Genomic DNA, 23543 nt, shown 5'->3' with positions numbered 1-23543 from the left:
CCAACGGCCTTTGTTACCACTGCGTAAAAGCGGAGTATTCAAGAATGCGAGGCCCAAAACGTGGTTCAGAAAGCTGATGGACAGAAAGACAAAAATATTAACGCTTGGAATTATAGCGATCGTTGTCACTCTTTACACAACAGTTCATTTGTGAGCTTTGTAAGTTTGCAGCTTATAGGACTGATAAACCACATCGAGTGCAGGTAAAATATTTTTTTTCAGGGTGAGTTTCTTAAGCTTACACTGCGTGTGTGAATTGAAAAAAATTGCCGATCTTTCTAATAAGCTTAGATTTTCAAGTTGCTGGTTATTTCGGTTGAACGTTTACAGAGTTGTGTCTTGTTATTAAATGTACTTCTGCCATTTTATTGTCTTTATTCTGGGATCATGGTATCTGGGTAAGCAAAAGTTGATCTTGTGAAACCTATCGTTTGTAAATTTCACGGCGGAAAATATTAAGCTTACGTTTGTAAACATTTGTTGGTATTTGTCGTCGACGGCAATCAGGTTGGGAACGATATCTTGCTGAAGTTTATCGAATGTTGTTTGAAAATCTTTACCATGTTTTAGTTAATTAGGTTGAAACTTATATAACCTCCGACCAGGCTCTATTTTCTTTTCACTATTAACTTTACCGTTGTGTCATGAGAAAACTTGGCTATCTGATACTGCGTGGGCTGCGTATATTCACCCCCATTTCAAAGTTTTAAAAACTACATTTTACAAGCGAAAACAAGCTTAATTTAATTCCAAATGAGTATAGTACAACAAATGGTTTCTAATCGCCATAGCCTATATATGTTTTTTATCCCTGCCTATGGAAAATGTTTGGTTTTCTTAAACGACCTGAAAATGTGCAAAATTAATTTGTCGCGGTTGAGAGAGGCAAACCCAGATTTTACGCAGCCTTTGTTTTGATTGTTTTGTTTTCAAGGAAGTCTCACATGAATGACAATCACTGGCAAACGGGATGGATGGAGGTTGTCGCCTTTTTCACTCGTTTTCTTGGCCTTTGATGCTCTTTACCAGAGGATGTCTTCCTCTCGGTCAGCAGTATCCCCCTTTAAACCGGAAGCAGGATCCTTGCTTCCGGTTTCTGATTAGCCCAGAGCTCGTGGACGTGTGGCCACCGCTGGCCTAAAACGCGCGCGGGCTCTGGGGACGAGATTGCGAACTACGCAGACGCGTTTTATACGCAGCAAAAACGCGCATGCGCGTATTTTTAGACGCGTCTAAATGTGCGCGTTTTTGCCATTGTTATTCATCGCCGTAAGTTCTCTTTGTGTGGTATTGTCAAACAAAATAAAAGACTTCAACAGGTTAACGACAAACACAAAATTAGCATTTTATGAAAATTTATCAGCGAGCGACAGCTATCATATTTCGAATCTTATCCGCTTCGTAAATACTGGCGGCTTTAAAAACAACTCCCAGCCGATATTGAATATTCACCGTATGTTATAAAAAATATAAATCTAAGCTAATTAGTCGAATACTACTTGTTCGAAATCAAAGCGCTCTGTGCGCGACGAACTCGTGCATGATAGGTGAGTGTTTCGAGTTATGCCTTCAGTTATTTTAAAAATTACACGCACATTGTGACTCGAAAGAGAGCGTTTCGAGGTTTCTTCGAAGGGGTGAAAATGGCACAAGTTGACTATAATTGGAAAGGCACTGTGGCTCCCGTGTTGATTGAATAAAAAAGCATACAGTTTTCCTTACAAGAACCTCCGTGCATCGCGTTCTTGTCGAATGAAACTTGATACATGTGCAGGAATTTGGTTGCCTAGCACGTGACTGAAATCTTCCCGATGTTATCAGCGTGGCCATTACTTTCTACGTCGAAACGACGGCTTCTGTCAATGTTTTACAACATTAGAAGAAGCTTTCAATCTTGCAAAAGTTACTATTATGGCTTTATCCAAGTGAACGTAAATATAGGAATGCATCAAGCGTTGCGGTACTCAGTAGACTCTCAGTGTCTCGATCTTATCGCTCAGACTAGACCCGAATGAAATTTTGCAAAATTGAAGTTTTTTATTTTACCCTAAGCTTTTAACCAACGGAATTGCCTTGGATCTTTAAAGTCAACTGAACGATTACATTTTGCGGCTGGAGATAGTAAATGCTTGAGGTAGAATGAGGGAAAGTTCACGGTAAGTCAGCAAATCTGAACCGAAGCGCGGGAGAGGAGCGAAGTCTGATGAAAATTATTTGGTGGATTGACTGATTTTATTCCGATTTACCCACAAATACTGTATTATTCTCGAACTACCCGAATCATCATTGCGGCAAGGAATAAATAAGAATAGCCTTTTGAAATATAAACAAACAAGTTAAATCCTTTCACGGTCTACGTACGCAGAGCTCGTTTCGCAAAGTACAGATCTTTAAATTTCGAAACACTGCATTCCCGGCGTTTTATTATTCTTTTAGCTTGTCACACACAGAAGTCTGACTGTTGTAGTCTTGATATCTTCAATTCTACAGACTTTATTCATCATTTCGTTTCGTTTCGCAAAATACAGTAAGCCTCGCGGCAAGTTTTTTTTTTTTAAGTTCTGCCATGCGCTTAACAACGTGAAGTTGTTCTTACGCTGAGCCGGTTCTACAAGAGAGTCTACAAGTGTAGTCATACTTTGTCAAACCCTTCTGAAAGGCTTTTCCCAGGCAATTCAAAAGAACAATGAAGATCAATAATACGAAAACAATGAGCTAGCTCATACATACTAATGCGTCTGACTAGACGCGCATCTGCAGATTTTTAGACGCGTATACGCGTCCGCAGCAGACGCGTTTTACGCGTATGTTTTGGTTCGCTTAATTCTGGCCTGCACTGTATGTATATCGAAAAATAATGCCCAGGCCTTAAACATTGTCCTAATTTATTGTAGTTGTCCCGGAAGGTTCGGTTCTTAACCAACTATTCATTTTTCAGACATTCTTTCATCCTTACACTTATACTTTGATATACAAGCTGGCTCGTGGTGTTTATTTAATAATTAAACTCTACAGTCAAACCTGCCATTATGGAAACTTATGAGACAACATGAAACGATTGCATAAGCATTTAAAAAATATATGAGCTGTACAAACATGCAACGTACCACCTTCAAAAGAGCTGGTTAAAGTTGCATTGCGCAGGATATCAATCAAGGAAAACTCATGACATTATTATCAACTGTGATAAGACCTAAACAGCAGGCAACAGAGCCAAGAAATTGACAACTTTACCTGCAGCAAAAAGGCAAAATTCATTGAAGAAAGCCGTTTTTTTATCCAAAAAAGTTGATATAGGAGCCAATTTAAACTTAAGGAATAAGTATCAGTTATTTTGTAAGACACTGTATTGTTTAATTTTCACTGCACAGGATAATTTGGTGGTTAACTCACAAACGTGTGGGACAATTTTCATCACCTGTCAAAGACTAAGAATAATAGTCAATCTTGGAATCTTGTCAGAATTCATGGCAATTGTTGTTTTTTGTTCAATGACAAACACTAAAAGTCAACTTTATTCAGCTCTGTTGAAGGCAGAAGGTTACATGTTATTGGTAACCGCACCAATAACAAATCAAGTGTTCACACAACTGGGTTCAACTGTGTCTCTGCAACTGAAAGTTTCATGCTTTTTAAAGCTTGTACCCTTGAGTTTTAGAATATGGAAAACATTTCATCAGCCATTATTGTTTTCGTGGAATGCTATCATAGTCATAAATACATGTAACAGGTATCATAACAAATTCAAATTTCGTAGTCACTAAAACAAGGAATGACCTAAAATGATCTAAAATGACCTAAAACTATCTAAAATAAATCTGAAATATTCTTAAATTATCTAAATAAAGTGAAACCAAGATAAAATTACAGAATTACAGAACTGAGTGCTTACCAAAGTAAAGGCTGATACCAGGAAGCTGCTGTGAACTGCCGGAAAGACAGAAGAAGACTCGAAAAGTGCCGATGGTTGCAAGTAAGCCAATTCGATGACAAAGTTGCGTAAACAAACCGCACTAGAGCGAATAAATATATTTTTTTTTGGTCGGTCTGAAAGACCCAAAAATATCGGCACTGGCAATTTTTTTCGGGTTCGTTTTCCGGTCGCACATTAAAAGCCACACGACAAGGCTAAATACTTGTGTAAACACTGGTAAAACGCTTTTGTAAACAATGTAAAGGCATATCTGTGCATCAATTGGCCTTATCACGTTTTCGGTATTTTTTCCCGCGAACTATTTTTAGTAGCAGTTCACGGCTGGTTCGCTATGCAGACAAATGTATGAAAAATTCAAAACACGACTGGACGCTTTCTGGCACACCTACGTCCCTCTTTTTTTTTTCTTAATCCTCTTTCTAGTGCCGAAAGTTTCCAATTCATGAACTTTTTAGAAGCGATGTTTTATCAAAATTATTTGACATCGGATTTCCATACAAACACTGTTTTTTCAAGCCTGTTTGCCTACTCGTCAAAATGGCGCCGAAAACCGTGATAAGGCCTATTTCCTTAAATAAGCACGCAGTTAACAAGTCAAGGGTAGCGCATGAATAAAAGATAACTCTGTGCCAGTTCCATATAAAATAACTGCATCAATCAAAATCGCGTTGCTGGGCGAAAAATAGAACTTCGCTTCGTACCAATCAAAACCGCGTTGCTGGGGAAAAACTAAGCACTTCGTACCAATCAAAACCACGTTGCTGAGCGAAACTTGGAACTTCGCACCAATCAAAACCTCGTTGCTGGGGAAAAACTAGACACTTTGCATCAATCAAAGCCGCGGTTGTGATGCAGTAATTGGATTTCCCTGAAGAAGTCTCCGGTAAAGACGAAACGCGTCGGAAATAAACTACAAGAAGTCTTCTGTTGTGCTGCCCACTAGTCTTTGTTATAAAATTAAAAAAAATTAGATCATTTTAGATTCATATTAGGTCATTTTAGGTCATTTTAGATCATTTTAGGTCATTTTAGGTCATTTTAGATCATTTTAGATCATTTTAGGTCATTCCTTGTTTTAGTAACTACGATTCAAATTTATACAATGGTCATGTGATTTTCATAATGTTCAACAAGTAGAGACTCACTACAAAGCTCCTCCTGACAAATCCAACAGATGTGTTTTTCAACATCTTCTGACTGAGTGCATCGTAAAGAGGAGGTTTGAGTTGACAGGGTATCCTTAACACAATTTATAGCACCCTTGTGGGCTCTGTTGTGTTTTCGTAAACTTACTGGTTGCTTGAAACACTTGCCACACTTCTTGCATTCATAAGGCTTCTCTCCAGTATGGACTCTTTCATGTTTCCTTTGAGTTCCTGCTTGACAAAAACACTTGCCACACTGTTTGCATTCATAAGGCCTCTCTCCAGTATGGATTCTTTCATGTATTCGTAGCCTCCCTGCTACACTAAAACACTTGCCACACTGTTTGCAGTTATAAGGCTTCTCACCAGTATGGACTCTTTGATGAACCTTTAGTTCTCCTCCTTGACTGAAACGCTTGCCACAATTTTTGCATTTATAAGGTTTCTCTCCAGTATGGACTCTTTCATGTCTCCTTAGAGTTCCTGCGCGATTAAAACACTTGCCACACTCTTTGCATTCATAAGGTTTCTCTCCAGTATGGACTCTTTCATGTATTCTTAGATTTCCTGCGCGATTAAAACACTTGCCACACTGTTTGCATTCATAAGGTTTTTCTCCAGTATGGATTCTCTCGTGTCTCCTTAGATTTCCTGCGCGATTAAAACACTTGCCACACTCTTCACATTCATAAGGTTTCTCTCCAGTATGGACTCTTTCATGTCCTCTTAGATGTCCTAATTGACTGAAACGCTTGCCACAAGTTTTGCATTCATAAGGCTTCTCTCCAGTATGGACTCTTTCATGTTTCCTCAGAGATTGTGCTAGACTAAAACACTTGCCACACTGTTTGCATTCATAAGGTTTTTCTCCAGTATGGACTCTTTCATGTCTCCTTAGAGTCTCTGCTTCACTAAAACACTTGCCACACTCTTTGCATTCATAAGGTTTCTCTCCAGTATGGACTCTTTCATGTCTTCTTAGATGTCCTAATTTACTAAAACGCTTGCCACAAGTTTTGCATTCATAAGGCTTCTCTCCAGTATGGACTCCTTCATGTATTCTTAGATCTCCTAATTGACTGAAACGCTTGCCACAAGTTTTGCATTCATAAGGCTTCTCTCCAGTATGGACTCTTTCATGTTTCCTCAGAGATTGTGCTAGACTAAAACATTTGCCACACTCTTTGCATTCATAAGGTTTCTCTCCAGTATGGACTCTTTCATGTTTCCTTAGATTTCCTGCTTCGCTAAAACAGTTGCCACAATGTTTGCATATAGAGCTCTTCCTTTCTATGTGAGTTCTCATATGATCAGAATGCGATCTCCCATGCAGTCAGAGTATTTGCCACAACTTCTCTTCAAGTGTCCTGATTTGTGCTTCAATAATCTTGACATTGCATTCTTTCCTGTTTAAACCACGAAACATAATAACGTTTCTTAACAGAACATCACTGGTAATTCTTGAAGAAATTCATCAGGCTAGATAACTGAACAGTCGATTTAATGTTCTTACAACATAGCCAGTCTTATTAAAGTCTTATTTATGCTGACAGTTTCGATGACTGTCAGCCATCTTTATCAAAACTTGAAAAGCATGATAATGATAATGGATAATGATAATTTTTTTTACAAAGATTGCAGTATCTTGACTTTCCGTCAGTAATTGGCAAACAAAGCATGACAAAAGTAGTTTGAGTTTGAAATCAACTACTGAGTTTCAGCAAGATTTGGAGAAGGGATTGAGCCATTCCTTAAACTGAATTTCGAGTGCTTGCAAGAAGTATTCAGTTATGCTGTATACAGGTAGTCGCAACAGCGGCACTGAGACAGAAATATATGATTGAATCACAATCAAATGACGAATAACAAGCAAAAAGCAAACTAAATCATTGCGAGATTAAACAAATCCCACCTTCTTTCCTTCTTCCCACGAACACTTTTCAGAAAAAAGCGATAGTTGTACCCTCTGGGTGCAACTTGACGCGTCTGTTGAAATGACTGTCAAGCGAACATCCAGCGATTAGTTTGTCATTTGGGGCGACAATTCTAGACGACCTAAGTCAGTGCCAGCGTAAAGCTCAAAGTTAGAAGAAGTAACGGCTAACGGCTAGCCATGTTCTTTTATACTAATAAAAATTCAGAATGCAATCTACAAAACAAAATATTTTGCTCAACCAAAGAACAGTAATTAGCACATTTGCACACTTCACTTGTCCGAACCGTTTGCATTCCATACCTTCTCATATAGTCATATACATGTGATTGGGTAGTCACTAACAAGGCAGCGAGAAAGGTACGCAGTCTTGACATAAGCTAATTACATAATTTGAATGCATTTACTTTGCTCTGAGATCAATATTTTGATTGAATTCAAAGCGGGAAATTTAAAGCGTTGATGTCTCAACAACCTCGCACCGTTACCGCCTTAGCATTTTTTTGTGCCGACACACAAAACAAGTTCTGACATATATAAAAAAAGAAAAAGAAAAAATACTAAAATGAGATTTCATTTCAAGAAATGTTATTTCGACTTGTAAAAGTCAGAGCTTGTTTTTGATCCTGGGAATCATTTTACAGAATTTTGGTCCTCGTTTCAGTGTCATCTCTTGTTGTAACTACGCTCAGGATTGGCTTTTTGGTTTTGTTTCTTTTATTGGTATGTGTAACTTGTTGTTTATTTTGCATATAAAAAAACCACGTATACAAGTATACAATTGCAAGTTTGCATGCGTATTGGAATTAAAGAATTTGATTTCCCCGCAGGAACAGGAAGCATGATTTCTTCACAGCTGTCGGCACCTTGGCCTGGCCAACACTTAAAACAGACAGTTACAAGCAGGTTATATACCTACCCGCACATAGCTAAAGCTAGTCGAGGCGGGTAGGTATGTCTATACTAAACTAAATACAAATAAATTTGGTGTCTACAAATTGACAACCACAACTAAAATAAAAGTTGAATAAGTAGTAAACGAACAAGTGAATATACAAAGAAATCGCAAAAGAATTCGCAAACTGATAGAAATTAAAGTATTGTTACAAATTTACAAGCTTTTCATTATTTCAAGAATTGAAGAAGGTGTAAGGGAAGCATTTTCTTTTTTTAAAATGTTGATTAGTGTTTCATGTATTTGTTTTTTGAATAATATTCTGCTGTCAGACTTTCTAATATTATCCGGTAAAGAATTTCATAGCCGTGCGCCAAACCGAGAAAATGAATTCTTTAGTTGATCAAGACGTGAAGACATGATATAAAACTTTGTCGGTGGTTGCTGGCCTGGTGTTGTAGGAATGTATAACCTGCTTGTAACTGTCTGTTTTAATAAAGTGTTGTTGTATTTCAGACAACATTAGTTTTAATTTTTTAAAACTATTCTGTTTAATAGTCTTTGTTTCGAACTGTTAGCTTTAGTTTTGTAACCCTATACAGTCGAAACTCTCCTTGCGACCACTCTCATAAGCGACCAGCTCTAGTTACGACCAGCAATGTAAAACCCCGTTTGAATTGTCACTTAAACTCTGCATTGGTAATCAAAAGCTTTCGTGAGCGACCGCTCCACAAGCGACTGCGACCACTTTTGGGAATTACCAACTGGTCTTTCCTTTGAGACGTATACAAAACATGGACCCAGGTCCATAGACCACCTCGTGGACCCGGTCCATGGACCACCCCGCCTTGTGGACCCGGTCCATGGATCACCACTAACAAGTTTTCTTAGGCATATTTTACCTGTCAAAATAATAAAGGATGGACAGCGGACCGAGTATAAAGTACAGATTAAATATGGCGTTCAATATGTAATTCACCTTCTACTTTCTATGTAATTGAGATTTTATGTTTTTACCACCATTGAGTTTTATACGCAATCAATATTTAGTTTTCTTTGCAATCGTAGAGTCTGATTTCTGGTGAGTACTGACGAGCAGATTTCGTTCTTCATCACACTTTTTTAAACAGAATGAGAAAGACTGGGCCAAGTCCCAAGTATTTTCATTACGGGATGCAGAATAGCCCATTTTACAGTTGTGTGCTAAGTGACCTGGTCTTGAATTGAAAGCGAGGCTGGGGTTGACCTTGTTTTGATACAAACCTCACTGCTTTTCATATGTAGATAATACTGTTCTTATGCTAACTATGTGCATTTACATATGAAAAGCATTGAGGTCTGGATCAAAACAAGGTCAACCCCAGCCACGCTTCCAATTCAAGACCAGGTCACTAAGCACACAACTGTAAAATGGCCTATTCAGTAGACCATTGCTATTCTTTTGGAGTCATACGTTGTCGAAGCTAAACTAATGCATCAGTCAATTCCAGCTGTGCCCATCCCCCCCAGGCAATAGTGGAACATTTTCCCATACTGTCCATCCCGGGGGTCGGGCATTAGCCTTCTACCCAATTACCCCGGGGCATTTGACCATCTCACCTTTTTCACCCTAAAGCATTGTCGTCTCTTAATGACAAATTCATCGGCAAATACAGTAAGTTTCTTATTAAATGCGTCTAGAAAGGACATGAAATGGGACGTTAGAGCTGTAGAATGGCCTATTTTTGCACTAACTACGGGAAACTAGGACTTAATTTGGTCTGAATTCTCGACGAGAAACGAAGAAAATAAAACATTTTTGACATGTTTGAGCCACCACCCCGGGGCATTTGAACAACTATTTTTTCCCGGCGGTGGGGCATTTGCCAGTTTATTTTCAAAAAATCCTTATTCCCGGGGATCGGCCGGGGGGGGGGTGGGGGGGGGATGGGCACTGTTGGAATTGACTGATGCATAAACTTTACATGTTCAGTCAATAAATAAGGATAAAATGAAGCCTAGTGGAGTATAAACAAACACGTGCCACCACATGAAGTAGGAACAAGATAAAAGGTTGGTTTCGTTTATGATCGGTTGTAAAAGGTGCTCGCGAAGAGCAGTGTTTACATTTCGAGATATCTGGTGGAGGGCCAACTCTGCATAACCAACCTCTTTGTGAAAAACCCTATAGGGTACGCGTGATTGTGCTTTTCTCTGGTACCATCAGCCTTGCAGAAATTTGAGTCAGGGCTTATGCATGATCAGGCTGAGGGTTGGCGAGTTTTAAAGGGAACAAACGTGCCACTTATCCTGGCATAGTAAATCGAACCCAATCGAATTAAATCTCTATCGAACTCAATCGAACTCAATCCGTGGATTGAGTTCGATTGAGTTCGGCAATCGAACGAAATCGAACTCACCGAAAAGAAAAAAAAATCAATTGAACCCAATCGAACGTTCGATTTTCAAACTCGTGATTTGTGTAAAACAGGCTTTGAAAATCCCTAACCGGATCTTGGAAGCTCGAGTTACTTCAGTCCGGAGTGTAGCGAACGTGTTTTTTCGTAAACGAAGAAATTACGCAGAAATGGCTTCAGATGTGCTGTGGATTGTAAGCTTCAAATGCGCAGTAAAAAGGCTACCAGGAATGCCGCTTTGACGTCAAGGATGGCGAAGTTTTTTAGTAATTTGCTTGTATTTTTGCATAAAAGTAACCCTTTGATTTGTCATTCCGCAATAATTATTGTAAGTTAGCTAGAAAGGAAAGGGTACGACAATTTTGGAATATGCCCGCGGGAATAATAATGGCTTTGTTCTGTTCTGTTCTCTTAGCCGCCGTGGACAGTTTATAAATGGGGTTTCTGTTATTGAATAAATTGTAACAAAGCACAAGAAACTCGCTTTGACGGGCTTGCTTTTTATAGGTTTACCAGAGCCAATCGAACTCAATCAATTAAATTGTGTTACCGAACTCAATCGAACACAATCAGATGGATTGAGTTCGATTGAGTTCGGTTTGTTCGATTGAATTTGATTTGTTCGGAAATCGAACTCACGGAAAGTCTGGTGTTCGATATCATTCGATTGCCGAACTCAATTGAACTCAATCCACGGATTGAGTTCGATTGAGTTCGATTTACTACCCTGGGCAAACTGGAAAATTTCTGTCCTGAGGGGAAAGTTGCCCCTTAGCTTCGTTCTATGGAAGGAGTTAGCAGGCAACACACATACTAGCTGTTTTCTTTTAAGAATACGTTATTCGTTGTGTTGATTTTACGTCCTTGTCTTTTGTTCCGTAATGGCGGCTTATGGTGAATACATGCAGACTCAACCAACATGTGGCGCACGCGCAGTAGACCCCTCTTTGCCATTTGAGACTTACGAACTTGGGCTCCTCCCAAGTAATAAAAATTGGCCTATAGCCATGAATAAAGTCACCATCATAAACACTGATCCACATTGTATTAAGGGGCTGGTAAGAATTGCTGAGGTACTAGAAAGTAGTTTGAAGGGAAGATGTTTTTTCTTTTTGAAAAAACAAATGTGAACTGAAGGTTTTGAACCACTAAATAACAAGAGAGTGACAACCGTTAATGTGACTCTTCAGGACAGCTGGATTATCTATTGGCACTTTTTTAACAGACATATAACACTTTTTTATCCCTTTTTGTTCTTTTCGCGGAGGGAGGGGGATGCTCAGACATGTAATAATAATATTAGTAAGACAGTAATCTCCCTCACTTGTAAACACAATCTCCTCCATTATTTTAGAAATACTTTCAGGTTCTGCAAGCTAGAGGCGGTGCTTTCATGACAGGAAAACTCAAAAAGGGGAATGGCTTGTTTCTTTTTAGCTATATTTTCAGCTACTTCTTTCAATTGGATAAATATGATGGAATATTTTAAGCCTGGTGAATAAATGACAATAATGTATTATTCACTTAGTAAAAGACACAGGCATACTGGGAAAAAAAATCTGACTCGAGGGTAAATAAAGTTTATTGATTGATTGATTGATTGACTGCTAATATCAGGAGTGGAACTTTTAAGACCTTCGATAACTAGTTTGGATGCTCTACCACTGAGCTACAGGAGACTCGTGGGAGCTAAGGACATTAAACTAGGTTCATGGGACAAACATGCTGCATACTGCGGGTCTACTGCTAGGATTGGAATGTCATGTGTGGCATATGCCCAATGGGATAAATGGGATGGTATATTTTAAGCTAGGTGAATAAACGAGAATGATTTTTTCCGAGTATGTTTGTGTCAGTTTCTGAATAATACATCATTCTCATTAATTCTTTCAAGCTTGTAAATTCTATGAAATCTGCCAACAGCCTACCATTTGTTTTATTGTTTTTTCTGCCAATTTGCTTATTACTCTGAAATAATTTTCACTTTGTTTGCCATTCATTACTCTAGGGCTTTGAAAATGGAAAACCTACAAGACAGAACTGGCATTTAACATGTAACAAGTTGCCTAAAGTTACTCTCAAGACTAAGTATCAGGCCTGAATTAAAGAGTACTAAACAGATTATTTGGGAAAATTTGAGGCGATGGTAGAAAAATGAAGTATTCTTCACATATCACATGTACCAACTAAAACATCTTTCCAAATACACACAACAATTAGGTGATTTTGTAAAACAGTATCTAAAGCTAACACAAGCTTGACAAATTCTTAATTCAAAATAAATAAATAAAAATGCTGTTAACTGATCTAGGTCAGTCCACAATGGGAAATCAGTGCCGTTGGCCTTGAGTACTCTAGACCTCAGTCATTCTTTCTTTAGAAGACAAATGTCCCTAAAAAATAAAATGATCTTTTTCTGGCCAACCGGGGTTTAATCACATTTCTAAAAGGACCAGGCAGAAGATTTGATAGTTGCATTTAGTAAAATGTTTTAGTTTTGGTTTCCCCGTGAATTTAAGAGTTGTCAGGTGGGAGGGGGAATAAGAGGTAAAAGGAAACATATTTGGGTGTACTATTCATACTCCGAGTATCATTGTCACAGAGTTATAAGATGGGAAGAGGTATTGTGAGTACTGTAAGCACTCAAATATTGTTAGTATTGTAACAGATAGGAACTAGTGTAGGTATTGTAAGTACTGTAAGCTTTGTAAATGGTGTTTAGTATTGTGTCATACAAGGGAAATAAAAATTATTACATAAAGGGGGTGGGGATGTGCACCCCCACCCCTCCAGTCCTAAAAGACAAAAGACAATCCTGGTCTAGTTAGGGTTACATAAGCTAATCAATTTTTGTAAAGCACCATGAACCTACAGAATTGGAGTGTTTTAACATGTGAAAATTCCCACCAGTACTAGTTTCATTCCAATGTGACATTGATATTTCATATCGTGTTTACATAAAGGGATGAGATTTCATTCCGCATTCACATGTTGGGTTGGATGTCAAAGACTATGCATGCACTATCTCTTCAAGACTCCAGGGAGAATGATTTCACACTGGGACAAACAGTCATAACGCCTTTACATGACATCACAATGACTTTTCATATCGGAATAAAAATCTTACTCCGCTACAGTAACTGGCGTGAAATTGCACCGGTTTGACTTGCTCCGGTATGAGATTTTGTGCTGGTATCATATAAACAAATACAGAGCCACAGGAGGGAACCAGAGTGAACTCTTACTGGAATGAAAGTCGCACAGGTATCATGTAAACACCCCCTTAAGCACTGTAATCATTATTGACTGGAAATCTTAACAAATATATTTGTCCTTTCAAAATGTTTTAGTGGGCATGGATAGCCTGTGCAATGTAACAATACAATGGTGTAAAGCCCATGCAGATAATTTCAGTATCTTAGCCAGGATCATCCAATAGCACATTAACAAACAATCACATATGAAGTGACCAAATTATATACAAAACAAGATGGTAATGTTATGACATCAGAATACATTTTGTTTGAATGGCTGTTGGAGTAATGATTTTGAAAATTTAGAACAAGTTTTCAGACAAAGAGCGTTTGAGACAAAAAATATGTGTTGACTAAACACTCTGTTCCATGCTCTATAATTTTACAATGCCAACAAAAGGGGGTGCTCAATGTTTAAAGCCCTAATAAAACGGCGCAAGATATTCAATGATAGTTAGAGCATATATGCTAGTTTGACCACCAACTATCATTTACTTTGAGCGTGTTCAAATTCTTCATGATAGTTGACGATAGTTTTTCCCATTTGATCATCTTTTCTCCACCAGGGCTCTCAAGATTAATTTTCAGTTAGTACTTCTAACAACTGAAGAAAAATGAAGCAGGCAGCTGCTTTCTTTTGCCACTCTGCAGGTGCCTGACACTAGAGGCTCACGGTAAACTATCGTCAGTTATCACGATTTTCTCCGAGTCGTTTGACTGCTGGCTTGATAGTTGATAATGGCTGATGATAGTTTTGAATATCATTAAGAGACAAGCACAAGAAAATAAAAAACAATTAATGCAGTGTTATGCTGGTTCACACATAATTTTTCTAATGTTATACTTGAACTTAGGTTTGTGCTTATCTCACAAGTATGAGTACCGCATCATATAATTTTTTTTATATCACAGGTTTTAACGGAGCAATTAATGCAACTTCTTTTTAGCATCACATTGCAAAACAACATACTTCTTAAGGGCGACATGAAAATCTTCATCCAGTTTCATTAGCAATACTCTGCTGGAGCATAAAAAATATTATCACCTGTAATTGCCTAATTGTGTTGCAGTTGGCTACGATGGATTGCAATTTGATGAGTTTTTACAAGTTCTTTCGATTTTTTTTTTAAATAATCGCTTAAGGCCAGTTTGTTCTTCAATCAAGAAACTAACTTTTAGGATACTTCGTCTAATCTTCAATGTCCTCTGTACTGTACCGCCCGGGGTAGTCAATCGATAATATCGATAATCGATAGCATTCGATAACAATCGATAAAAATCGATTAATTTTTTCGAAATTCGATTAAATTCGATAAAAGGTTTCGTTGTGAGTAATTGATAATTATCGATTTTTGAATCAGGACTATCGATTTATCGAAACTGAATTATTGTTCCAATTTTCGAAACGCCAACACCAAAAGATATTAAAGAACTCGCAGAGACACTTGTAACAACTTCCCTGTTCGTTAAACGATATAAATTGCTTCATCTTTTCTACAAACGTTTAGTATTACTCAGCGTGTGTTGTATTTGAAATCCGATATATATCCCTGGTTGATTATTCTACTGTTTTATTTATTTGCTGATGTAACACAATCGCACGTTCGTTGCTCTTTCTCCCAGTCTTTAGAGGGAAAGATTTTCGTGATTTTTTGAGTAAAGATATGAACAAATCATCTAGATGCCCTCGGGCTCGTAATCTAAATTGTCCTTGTTCCCCATATTCCTTAGGTTAAAACGTGGTTTCAAAACGAACGGAACGAAGGAAGAGAAAAATTTAGACGACAACTTTGAAGCCGAGAACCCGGAAAAAGAAAAATAATTTACGTTTGTAATCGAACTCAGTTAATCGAACAATAAAATCAGGAAGAAAATCATGGAAAAATTTCCGCACAGCCCCATACATTAATTATGCATGCTGATGTATTAATTATGTATGCGCTTCATTGTTTTAAAAGACAATAACCTATTCCCATGTGTTTTGCATATATACATTGCAAATAATACTTACTGCGTCAATAAAAGAGGGTTTCGTCGTGTCAAGACTTTTTCTCCTCTTCTCTCTCCATTTTCCCAATCCCATTTTCTTTATTTCTCTAACCCAGCCCCGTAACGCTTTTCTTTTTCTTTCTTTCTTTTTTTTTTCGGTCTACCTACCATACTGTGCCTTGAACTGAGGCCTTACTGTTAGCGTTGGATTCCCTGTCCATCTGCTTTACCACTAGACTACGAGGGATTTGTTGGAAATTACCCCTCAACAAATATATTTTATTTTTTGTAAGCCTTTAAAAATCTACATAACAATACAGAGGTAATTTTTTTCCTGTGCGTTGCACTTGCCTTGTAATTTTCACGGGAAAATGCGTCATTTTCGCCCCTTGATTGGCCAGTCTCGGTTTGTGTATTTCTCCTAGTCATAGCCCCATGCAACCATGTTATAGTGAGTTATAGAGCATTAACGAGTCTTGGCCGACTTCAAATTGTGTAGTTGTTGCTTGTGCTCCGAATCGTCGTCTTATTATTTTTGCGCCCTTTGCTGTTTCGTCCATCGCTTCCCCTACGTCCATGCCATGCTACTACGTCTGTAATTTGACTGACCTTCGCCCATCGTTCCAAGCCTTTAATCACCTTTTAAAGTCGCCCAATATCCTTGCGGATTACGAATGCTGAACAGAATAGTACAAGGAACACAATCTAAACACGCCGTCCGTGAAATGTCCACCAGTTGGGTGCAAGAATGCCCTAAAGACGAGCAATATTGGCATATATTGTAAGATGCCAGCCTTTGCGAAGTTCACCAGAACTGACAAAGCATTGTAGCGCTCTACGCGCTCTTCGAGATACGCCGGAGGAAGACGAAATATCAGATACCGTAACACATGAAGCCCGCACGTCTATGTTAGCAAGAACCTCTGGCTTTATTTTAGGAATGACAACAGCAAAAATAGAACGTAAAACAAAAAGAAAGGTAAAGAAATACTTTATTTTTGATAGTTTACGGCAGTCGCGATCAAAAACCACTGGTTAATCTGCCTTTATTTTTACGGCCATGCGAAAACATCTCACTCAATTCTAAACATTTTTAAAACGAGGACAAATTAAAATGCGTAAAAATTGCTAAAATTGTCAAATTTTGTTTAGATTTTCCGTATTTTTTCCCTAAAATTCGAAGATTTCGGCAAAGCCCATATAGACTTAGAAAGAAAATATAAAACTAAGAGGAACAAAGCGAAGTAATCCCAACGGCGCACTATTCTTATTCCCATTGTTTCCTTTCAACAAAGACTGTATGCATAATTAATGTATGGGGCTGTGCGGAAATCTTGCCAATCATAATGCAGTCTCTTTGGTCTCTTGTACAGTGTTTGTCAACAAATCATTCCATTGCCGCCTTTGAAATCTACATTTAAAGAGTCACAATCAAACGCTCCCTCAACGGAAACAGGATAATTTTTATCGATTCAATAACGATCGATGAATCCGATACAATCGATAACATTAACACTCCGTCGGCGTGTGAGTATTGAATTTTATCGATTGACCGATAAAATCGATATCGTTTTAATTCAATTTATCGATAGATATCGATTTATCAAATGATTTTCCGATATCAATTTTTATCGATTGACTACCCCAGGTGTACCGTCGGATCAGTATTCCAGGAACGGTCTTCTGTGTAGATATAGGTTTGACCAAACCTCAGCAAAATTCCTCAGCATTGTCACTTTCAGCTCACAAGGAGCGAGTGCCTTTTGTTTTATGGCCAAAATTATACGATTGCTTGGAGAATGCATGTGGGCATTGTTTTACTTTCAAAATGGCGGGCGGTAAAAGTTGCACTTGGCTCGAGCTCGTTGCTATCGATCGATCGTAACACCTAAAAAAATTGTGTCATATGTAAATAACACTGAAAAGCTTGTCTTACCTTCAAAAAAATTCCTTGTTTGCCAGTAAATCACAAACTACACTCTATCTTCCGTAGCTGGCAGGATGCCGAAGCAAAACAACATTGAAACAGCGAAGAAGAAGCGCAATTTTAGGTTCGCGCGGTTACTCAGCCGAATAGTGTTTGGACTGGACCACAGAAACAAAAGAGATCCCGGAATGGATGGACGGGACAGATATCAGCCATAAATGATAAATTATAAAACCTACCTCAAAGAATTTTGAATGGATCAACGAAACGAAATACAGTCAACTTTCGGCGCCTTGCGGACACTTCGTCGATTACGCACAGAAACTAAATCCTGCCAAAAAAAAATAAATTACGGACGTTTGCCTCAAATAAATACCCATTATATATGGACTCTTGTTACGCGGGATGCCCTGAAGGGGCATACCGTGTCTAAAAACGGGTCGATTTCTTTTTTTTTTTTTTTACGCGGGATGCCCTGAAGGGGCATACCGTGTCTAAAAACGGGTCGATTTTTTTTTTCTTCCTCGTAGCTACAAATCTGTACATTAATTTATTCATTAAACTCTCCCCTCTCCTACTCGGGATGTATTGTTCTGATTGTCTTCAACAAAAGCAGGCCAATCAAAATCCATTCTTGTCGCTTATATCGCGAGGGAGGGGACCCACTCACCCCTACCTGTGTGACGTCAATGCATCATTTGATATATTTATTAAAGACGGATTAAATTGTCGCGCCATATTGTTTTAACATGTTGTGGACTCAAGTGTGCCGTTTTCAAACGGAAATTTCACCATTTTGAAGCGGTAAATCGAAAGAATAACTTCTAAGAAGCACTCGACATTTAAAACGGTGGAAATTGGCGAGTTCATGGCGAAGGAATCGTGCTTTGTTTGACAGTCTAAGGCCACGACGCGAGACTGAAAAGAGGTCATTGAGAAGCTTACGTTATCGCAATGGAATTTCACAAATTTCCGCTGATAGTCTGAGTCGCGTAACACAAGGGAAAACAACGTAACGCGATCGTCATGACTCAAACTATTCCATTAGCTAGGATAGTTTTATCAATCGGCGAAGCATACAGTTGGAACAAATGAATCAGCCCCAGCATCACGCGTAATGCCAGTATAGCAGGCATCTTGTTATTAAGGACGCTAACTCGCGGCCCCCAGGGTGTCCGAAACAAAGGGAGTTGACACCAACAGACAGTTGATACCCACGCAAGAGCACCCCAGGTTGCTAGTGGACTAACTTGTACGCGTCTATCAATTATTAACTACAAATTCTAATTTTAAAACTTCACTAAATCTTCAATATTTCTTATTTCTCTTAATTTTAGAAAAAGTATATCCTCCCAAATATACCCAAAAATCACCCAAAAATTCACAAAACACCCCACAACATAGATTCACGGGATGGGCAAAGAGTTCTTGGATTGCTTGAAACGTGAACGAGATATTTCCATTAAACCGATGCTAAGCGGCGGTTAAAACGGCTTTCAGGTTTACCCCCGCCTTAAAAGATGCCGGAAAATCGTAATAGATATGCAGCATAACAATGTGTGTGTAATCAATGAGTAATCGATGGGTAATCAATAGGTAATTGATGAGAAATCAGTAGTATCAACGAATAATCAATGACATTGATGATTAATCGATAGGCCACAAAATTTTTGTTCATCGATTACCCATTGATCATCTCCAATAACCAATGACTAATCAGTTGATTACTCATTGATGTCATTGATCATCGATTAGTTACGTCTGGTTGTATCCTGACCCGACGAAGCTACTCGATTCATTGATCAAACGGCAAGTCTATTCCGGGGGTAAGAAGTAAGGGGGTGGGGTAGGGATAGGGGGTGACGGTTAGGGTGTGCGTTTTATTTTGTGTGGATTGATGATGTACGAATCGTGGGTTTGACGAGCTTGCTAGGCAGGCAACTGCCAAAACGTTTGATTTGTTCATGGGGCGCGCTGTGGGGATCTGCGATCCACGAAACGAAGAACCTTTTTCGTCTTTTTTGTTCCCTTATTTCTTGTTGTTGTTTTATTCGTCTTCTGTGATTAAAGTTTTTATCAATTAAGAACCGAAGTAAGAAGACCCTAGCTGCGGGTGTGGAACAACAACCGGACTCGACAGATTGGAATTGTTTCTTTTTTTTTAATCCAGAAATAGCTAGAAATAGCTTCTACGCTTTTCAAGTACCCCAACCTGATAATATTACACCCGGCGAAAACATCGCCATGATCACGTTTAAAAGCAACAGCGAACTCAACCTTCAGAAAAGCAGACAAAGGGAAGACCCTGGCCATTCTCACTAAGCACTGACAAAATCGAGCAAGATTTACAAAAACTATCAGAGGGTAAGTTTTACAAACTTGTTCCCTCACCTATTGTTGTAGAGACAACTCGAAAAGTCAAACAAGTTTTCCTCGACTTATGCCGTTCGGGACACTACTGGAACTCTACACGCTGACTAAAATACACAAGAAAGTACCAGTCGGTGGACCAATAGTCCCCGGCAGCAGTGACCCAAGCGTATTTCTTGCTTTGCCGATTCACCTTTACAACCGATCGTAATTAAATAGCGATCATATTTGAAAGACACTACTGATTTCATAAAATTCATTGAAAACACGCATACAACACACATCATTCTACTAGCTACACTTGACGTAAAACATCCCTCATTTTGAGGGAATGGACGTTGTTTGCCGTCAATACGAAATACACTATGGGTTAGAACCTCCAATTCCCGTAAGCCAATAAAGGGAATTAATGCGACTCATTTTACAAGAGAATTCTTTCAAATTTACTGAAAGACACTATGTACAAACTCCCGGTGTCGCAATGGAAAGTAAAATCGCCGTCGCCTTCTCCGTCATCTTCATGGTGGATCAAGAAGAACGACTCCCATCTTCTAGCCCTTTCAAACCCTCTGTATGGTAAGATTCACAGATGACGTCTTCACGGCTGTGGTACGTACCATCTAGAGAAGTCCGAGATTTAACTCCCACCCTTCACCCCTTAAACACGTGACCTCGTACCCTTACTTAACAATCCAAGAAAAGACTTCGCATTAGTGGAATAATGAACAACAAAACAAACGTTATACTTTTGAATCAGCTTCGTTTCAGTTCATTGCATAGCTCTGCTCGGTCGTTTGTTACATGGCTTTGTACCAAATTGACTCAGTAGGATGATAACAGTAGTGGATCATGAAATGATGTTTCAGTGAAACTACATCAACTCATCTATTGTTCCATTCATCCAATTCTTTGTTGTTCTTGCATACTACGAAAGACTTAAAAAGTATTGCCTATTTCGAGTGAGGGTTTAGAACGTTCGATTAAGTTCCATTGGGTTCGAAAATCGAACGCAATCAAACTCTCCCAAATGTTTTGATTCGATACCCGAACTCAATCCGATTACCGAACAGTTCGAGTAGTTTCTTCGGGATCCTAAGCATTCAATGAAGCCATCAATAAGTGCGCAACTGACAACTCACAATGCGCAGCCAGACTGTGAGAACCTACTGGCTGAACATGAAGCCTTGCCAGATACCAGGATACAGTTTAGTACCAGATAAAAACTTCCCGGAGGGTGGGACACCAAAACAATTAAATAAAATGATGCAGTGAGGAATATAGAGTGTGGAAATCTTTCACATTATAATTTATTTGGAGCCTTGTGCAAAATTTGTTGGCTCGCGCCATTGCAGATCTCCCTCTTCAGTCGGGTTTTACTCGTTACAATTCAATCCATGCATTCGCGTACTTTTGTCACCCAGGAAAAAAATACGCTTTGTTCTATTGAGATGTTGATAATTACATTTTTAATAATAATTACTTTGTCAATAACAATAACAGCAAAACTCCTTTAACAATATGAACAATTTCAGTAACAAGAGTGGATGCTAAATTGGGCGTCTTTGCTCTGAACGATTTCAAATAAACCGTTAGAAACTGAACAATTAACCGTCATAAAGCACTAATTCGATGGTAAGGTGTTGTGTATGTTTGAATATTAACCAACAACAAGGCTAATATTAACTTGGTACATGCAGGAAACTCAAATGAGACATACTTTAAAACTCATTTCACGTCACTAAACGGAAAAATATACGTGCAAGTGTCAAGGCTTGTCTCTTTTTCCTCCAGGAATTATCGCTCGATGGATAACTCTTGATCCATGTTTTATAATTTCCCATCGCCCTCCCAAACTCTTAAAGACAGAAATGGTTCACACTGTAAACAGAGTTCGGCAGTTCCACGCAATACTTAACTACCTTACTTCTTATTCGTTTATTAACTTTACACATACCCCCAAAAACCCGGTGAATGTGGAAACCTCATTATTAAGGGTAATTTTCATGCATTTGAGCACGGGAGTTTTCCATTTTTTAGTTTTCACGTGTCTTAAAATGTGGGCAAAGGAAATCTTTAGGTATCACTCGCGATAACACAAATCTAGGGTGTCATTGTATTCCACTCCTCTTTCAGCCATTGACATTGTAGTTGTTGTTGGCGATAAAACTGTACAGTCAAACCCTGTCATTATGGATATCTTAAGGACTGTTAAATAGTGTTTGTATAAACAAGATGACCGTATGAGTTGACTAATTTCAGAGAAAAGTATGGAACTTGAGATCATAATAACGAGTGTCCATATCAAGCGAGTGTCTCTAAAGCTTATTTTGGCAAAAAAGTTATTTAAGCTTAACACTTGTCATGTGATTTTCATAGTGTTCAAGAAGAAGTGCCTCGCTGCTAAGCTCCTCTTGACAAATCCAACAGATGTGTGTTTGAAAATGGTGTGACTGAAGGTTTTGTAAAATAGGGGTTTGTGTCAGTACGTTATCTCTACTACAATTTGCAGCGTCCTTGCGCGCATTTTTACACCGCCTTAGACTTCTCAATTGTCCAGAACTCCTGTTGTACCGCTTGTATCTGGAAGCTTCCTCTCCAGTATGGACTCTTTTATGTCTCGTTAAGGTTCCTGAGTGACTAAAACACTTGCCACACTCTTTGCATTCATAAGACTTCTCTCCAGTATGGACTCTTTCATGCATTCTTAGGTTCCATGCTATGCTAAAACACTTGCCACACTGTTTGCATTCATAAGGTTTCTCTCCAGTATGGACTCTTTCATATGCCCTTAAGGATCCTGCTATGCTAAAACACTTGGCATACTCTTTGCATTCATAAGGCTTCTCTCCAATATGGACTCTTTGATGTGTCCTTAAATCTCCTGCATAGCTGAAACACTTGCCACACTGTTTGCATTCATAAGGCTTCTCTCCAGTATGGACTCTTTTATGTCTCTTTAAGTTTCCTGCCTGACTAAAACACTTGCCACACTGTTTGCATGCATTAGGCCTCTCTCCAGTATGGATTCTTTCATGTCTCTTTAAGTTTCCTGCCCGACTAAAACACTTGCCACACTGTTTGCATGCATTAGGCCTCTCTCCAGTATGGATTCTTTCATGTGTCCTTAAGTCTCCTGCTTGGCTAAAACACTTCCCACACTGTTTGCATTTATAACGCTTCTTTCCAGTATGGACTCTTTCATGTGTCCTTAAGTTTCCTGCTTGAGTAAAACACTTGCCACACTGTTTGCATTTATAACGCTTCTTTCCAGTATGGACTCTTTCATGTGTCCTTAAGTTTCCTGCTTGAGTAAAACACTTGCCACACTGTTTGCATTCATTTTTCCCTCCAATATGAACGCTTTTAAGTGTCCCTTGATTGTCTGCTTGTCTCTTATCCATGGATAACCTTTCCACATACAGTTTACCCTTCTTAAGCTCTGAAACGAAATAATAAAAATAAAACTTTTGGAAATAGTCAAACCCTGATAAGGAAACTGTTTGGGACCAAACATCACTTAATTTTCATACAAAATAAATTGGCCTATGGCCATGAATGAAGTCACCCTGTCTAACACTGATCCATATAGTATTTAGAGGCTGGTAAGATTTGCTGAGATATTGGAAAGTTGTTTGAAGGAAGGATGCTCAGACATGTAATAATGATATTAGAAAGAACGTAATCTCTCACTCTTGTTAAC

The 23543-nt window shown here is 38.6% G+C and overlaps 1 protein-coding gene and 1 long non-coding RNA gene across 2 annotated transcripts; both read right to left on the bottom strand.

Moving 5' to 3' along the window:
• Positions 1-1175: 1175 nt before the first annotated feature.
• LOC146484925 (uncharacterized) lies at positions 1176-23276 on the bottom strand. The gene is made up of 3 exons (XM_085104395.1): positions 22482-23276; positions 18144-18149; positions 1176-6321 (listed from the first exon to the last, which is right to left on the bottom strand). The coding sequence occupies exons 1-3, from the start codon at positions 23242-23244 to the stop codon at positions 5030-5032; spliced, it is 2061 nt and encodes a 686-aa protein (XP_084960521.1). The 5' UTR covers positions 23245-23276; the 3' UTR covers positions 1176-5029.
• LOC146484926 (uncharacterized) lies at positions 11022-17719 on the bottom strand. The gene is made up of 3 exons (XR_014863544.1): positions 17483-17719; positions 11909-14299; positions 11022-11866 (listed from the first exon to the last, which is right to left on the bottom strand). It is a non-coding gene; the product is annotated as an uncharacterized LOC146484926 (long non-coding RNA).
• Positions 23277-23543: the final 267 nt, after the last annotated feature.

Source organism: Pavona decussata, unplaced genomic scaffold, assembly GCF_977016875.1.
Source record: "Pavona decussata unplaced genomic scaffold, jaPavDecu1.1 SCAFFOLD_29, whole genome shotgun sequence".
NCBI classification, from domain to species: domain Eukaryota; kingdom Metazoa; phylum Cnidaria; class Anthozoa; order Scleractinia; family Agariciidae; genus Pavona; species Pavona decussata.
Note: the sequence above shows the minus strand (reverse complement) of the source record. Positions and strands in the feature narration are given on the sequence as shown.

Excerpts from the sequence above, each read along its gene's own strand:
- LOC146484925 (XM_085104395.1), bottom strand. The coding sequence starts at position 23,244 with ATGGATAAGAGACAAGCAGACAATCAAGGGACACTTAAAAGCGTTCAT.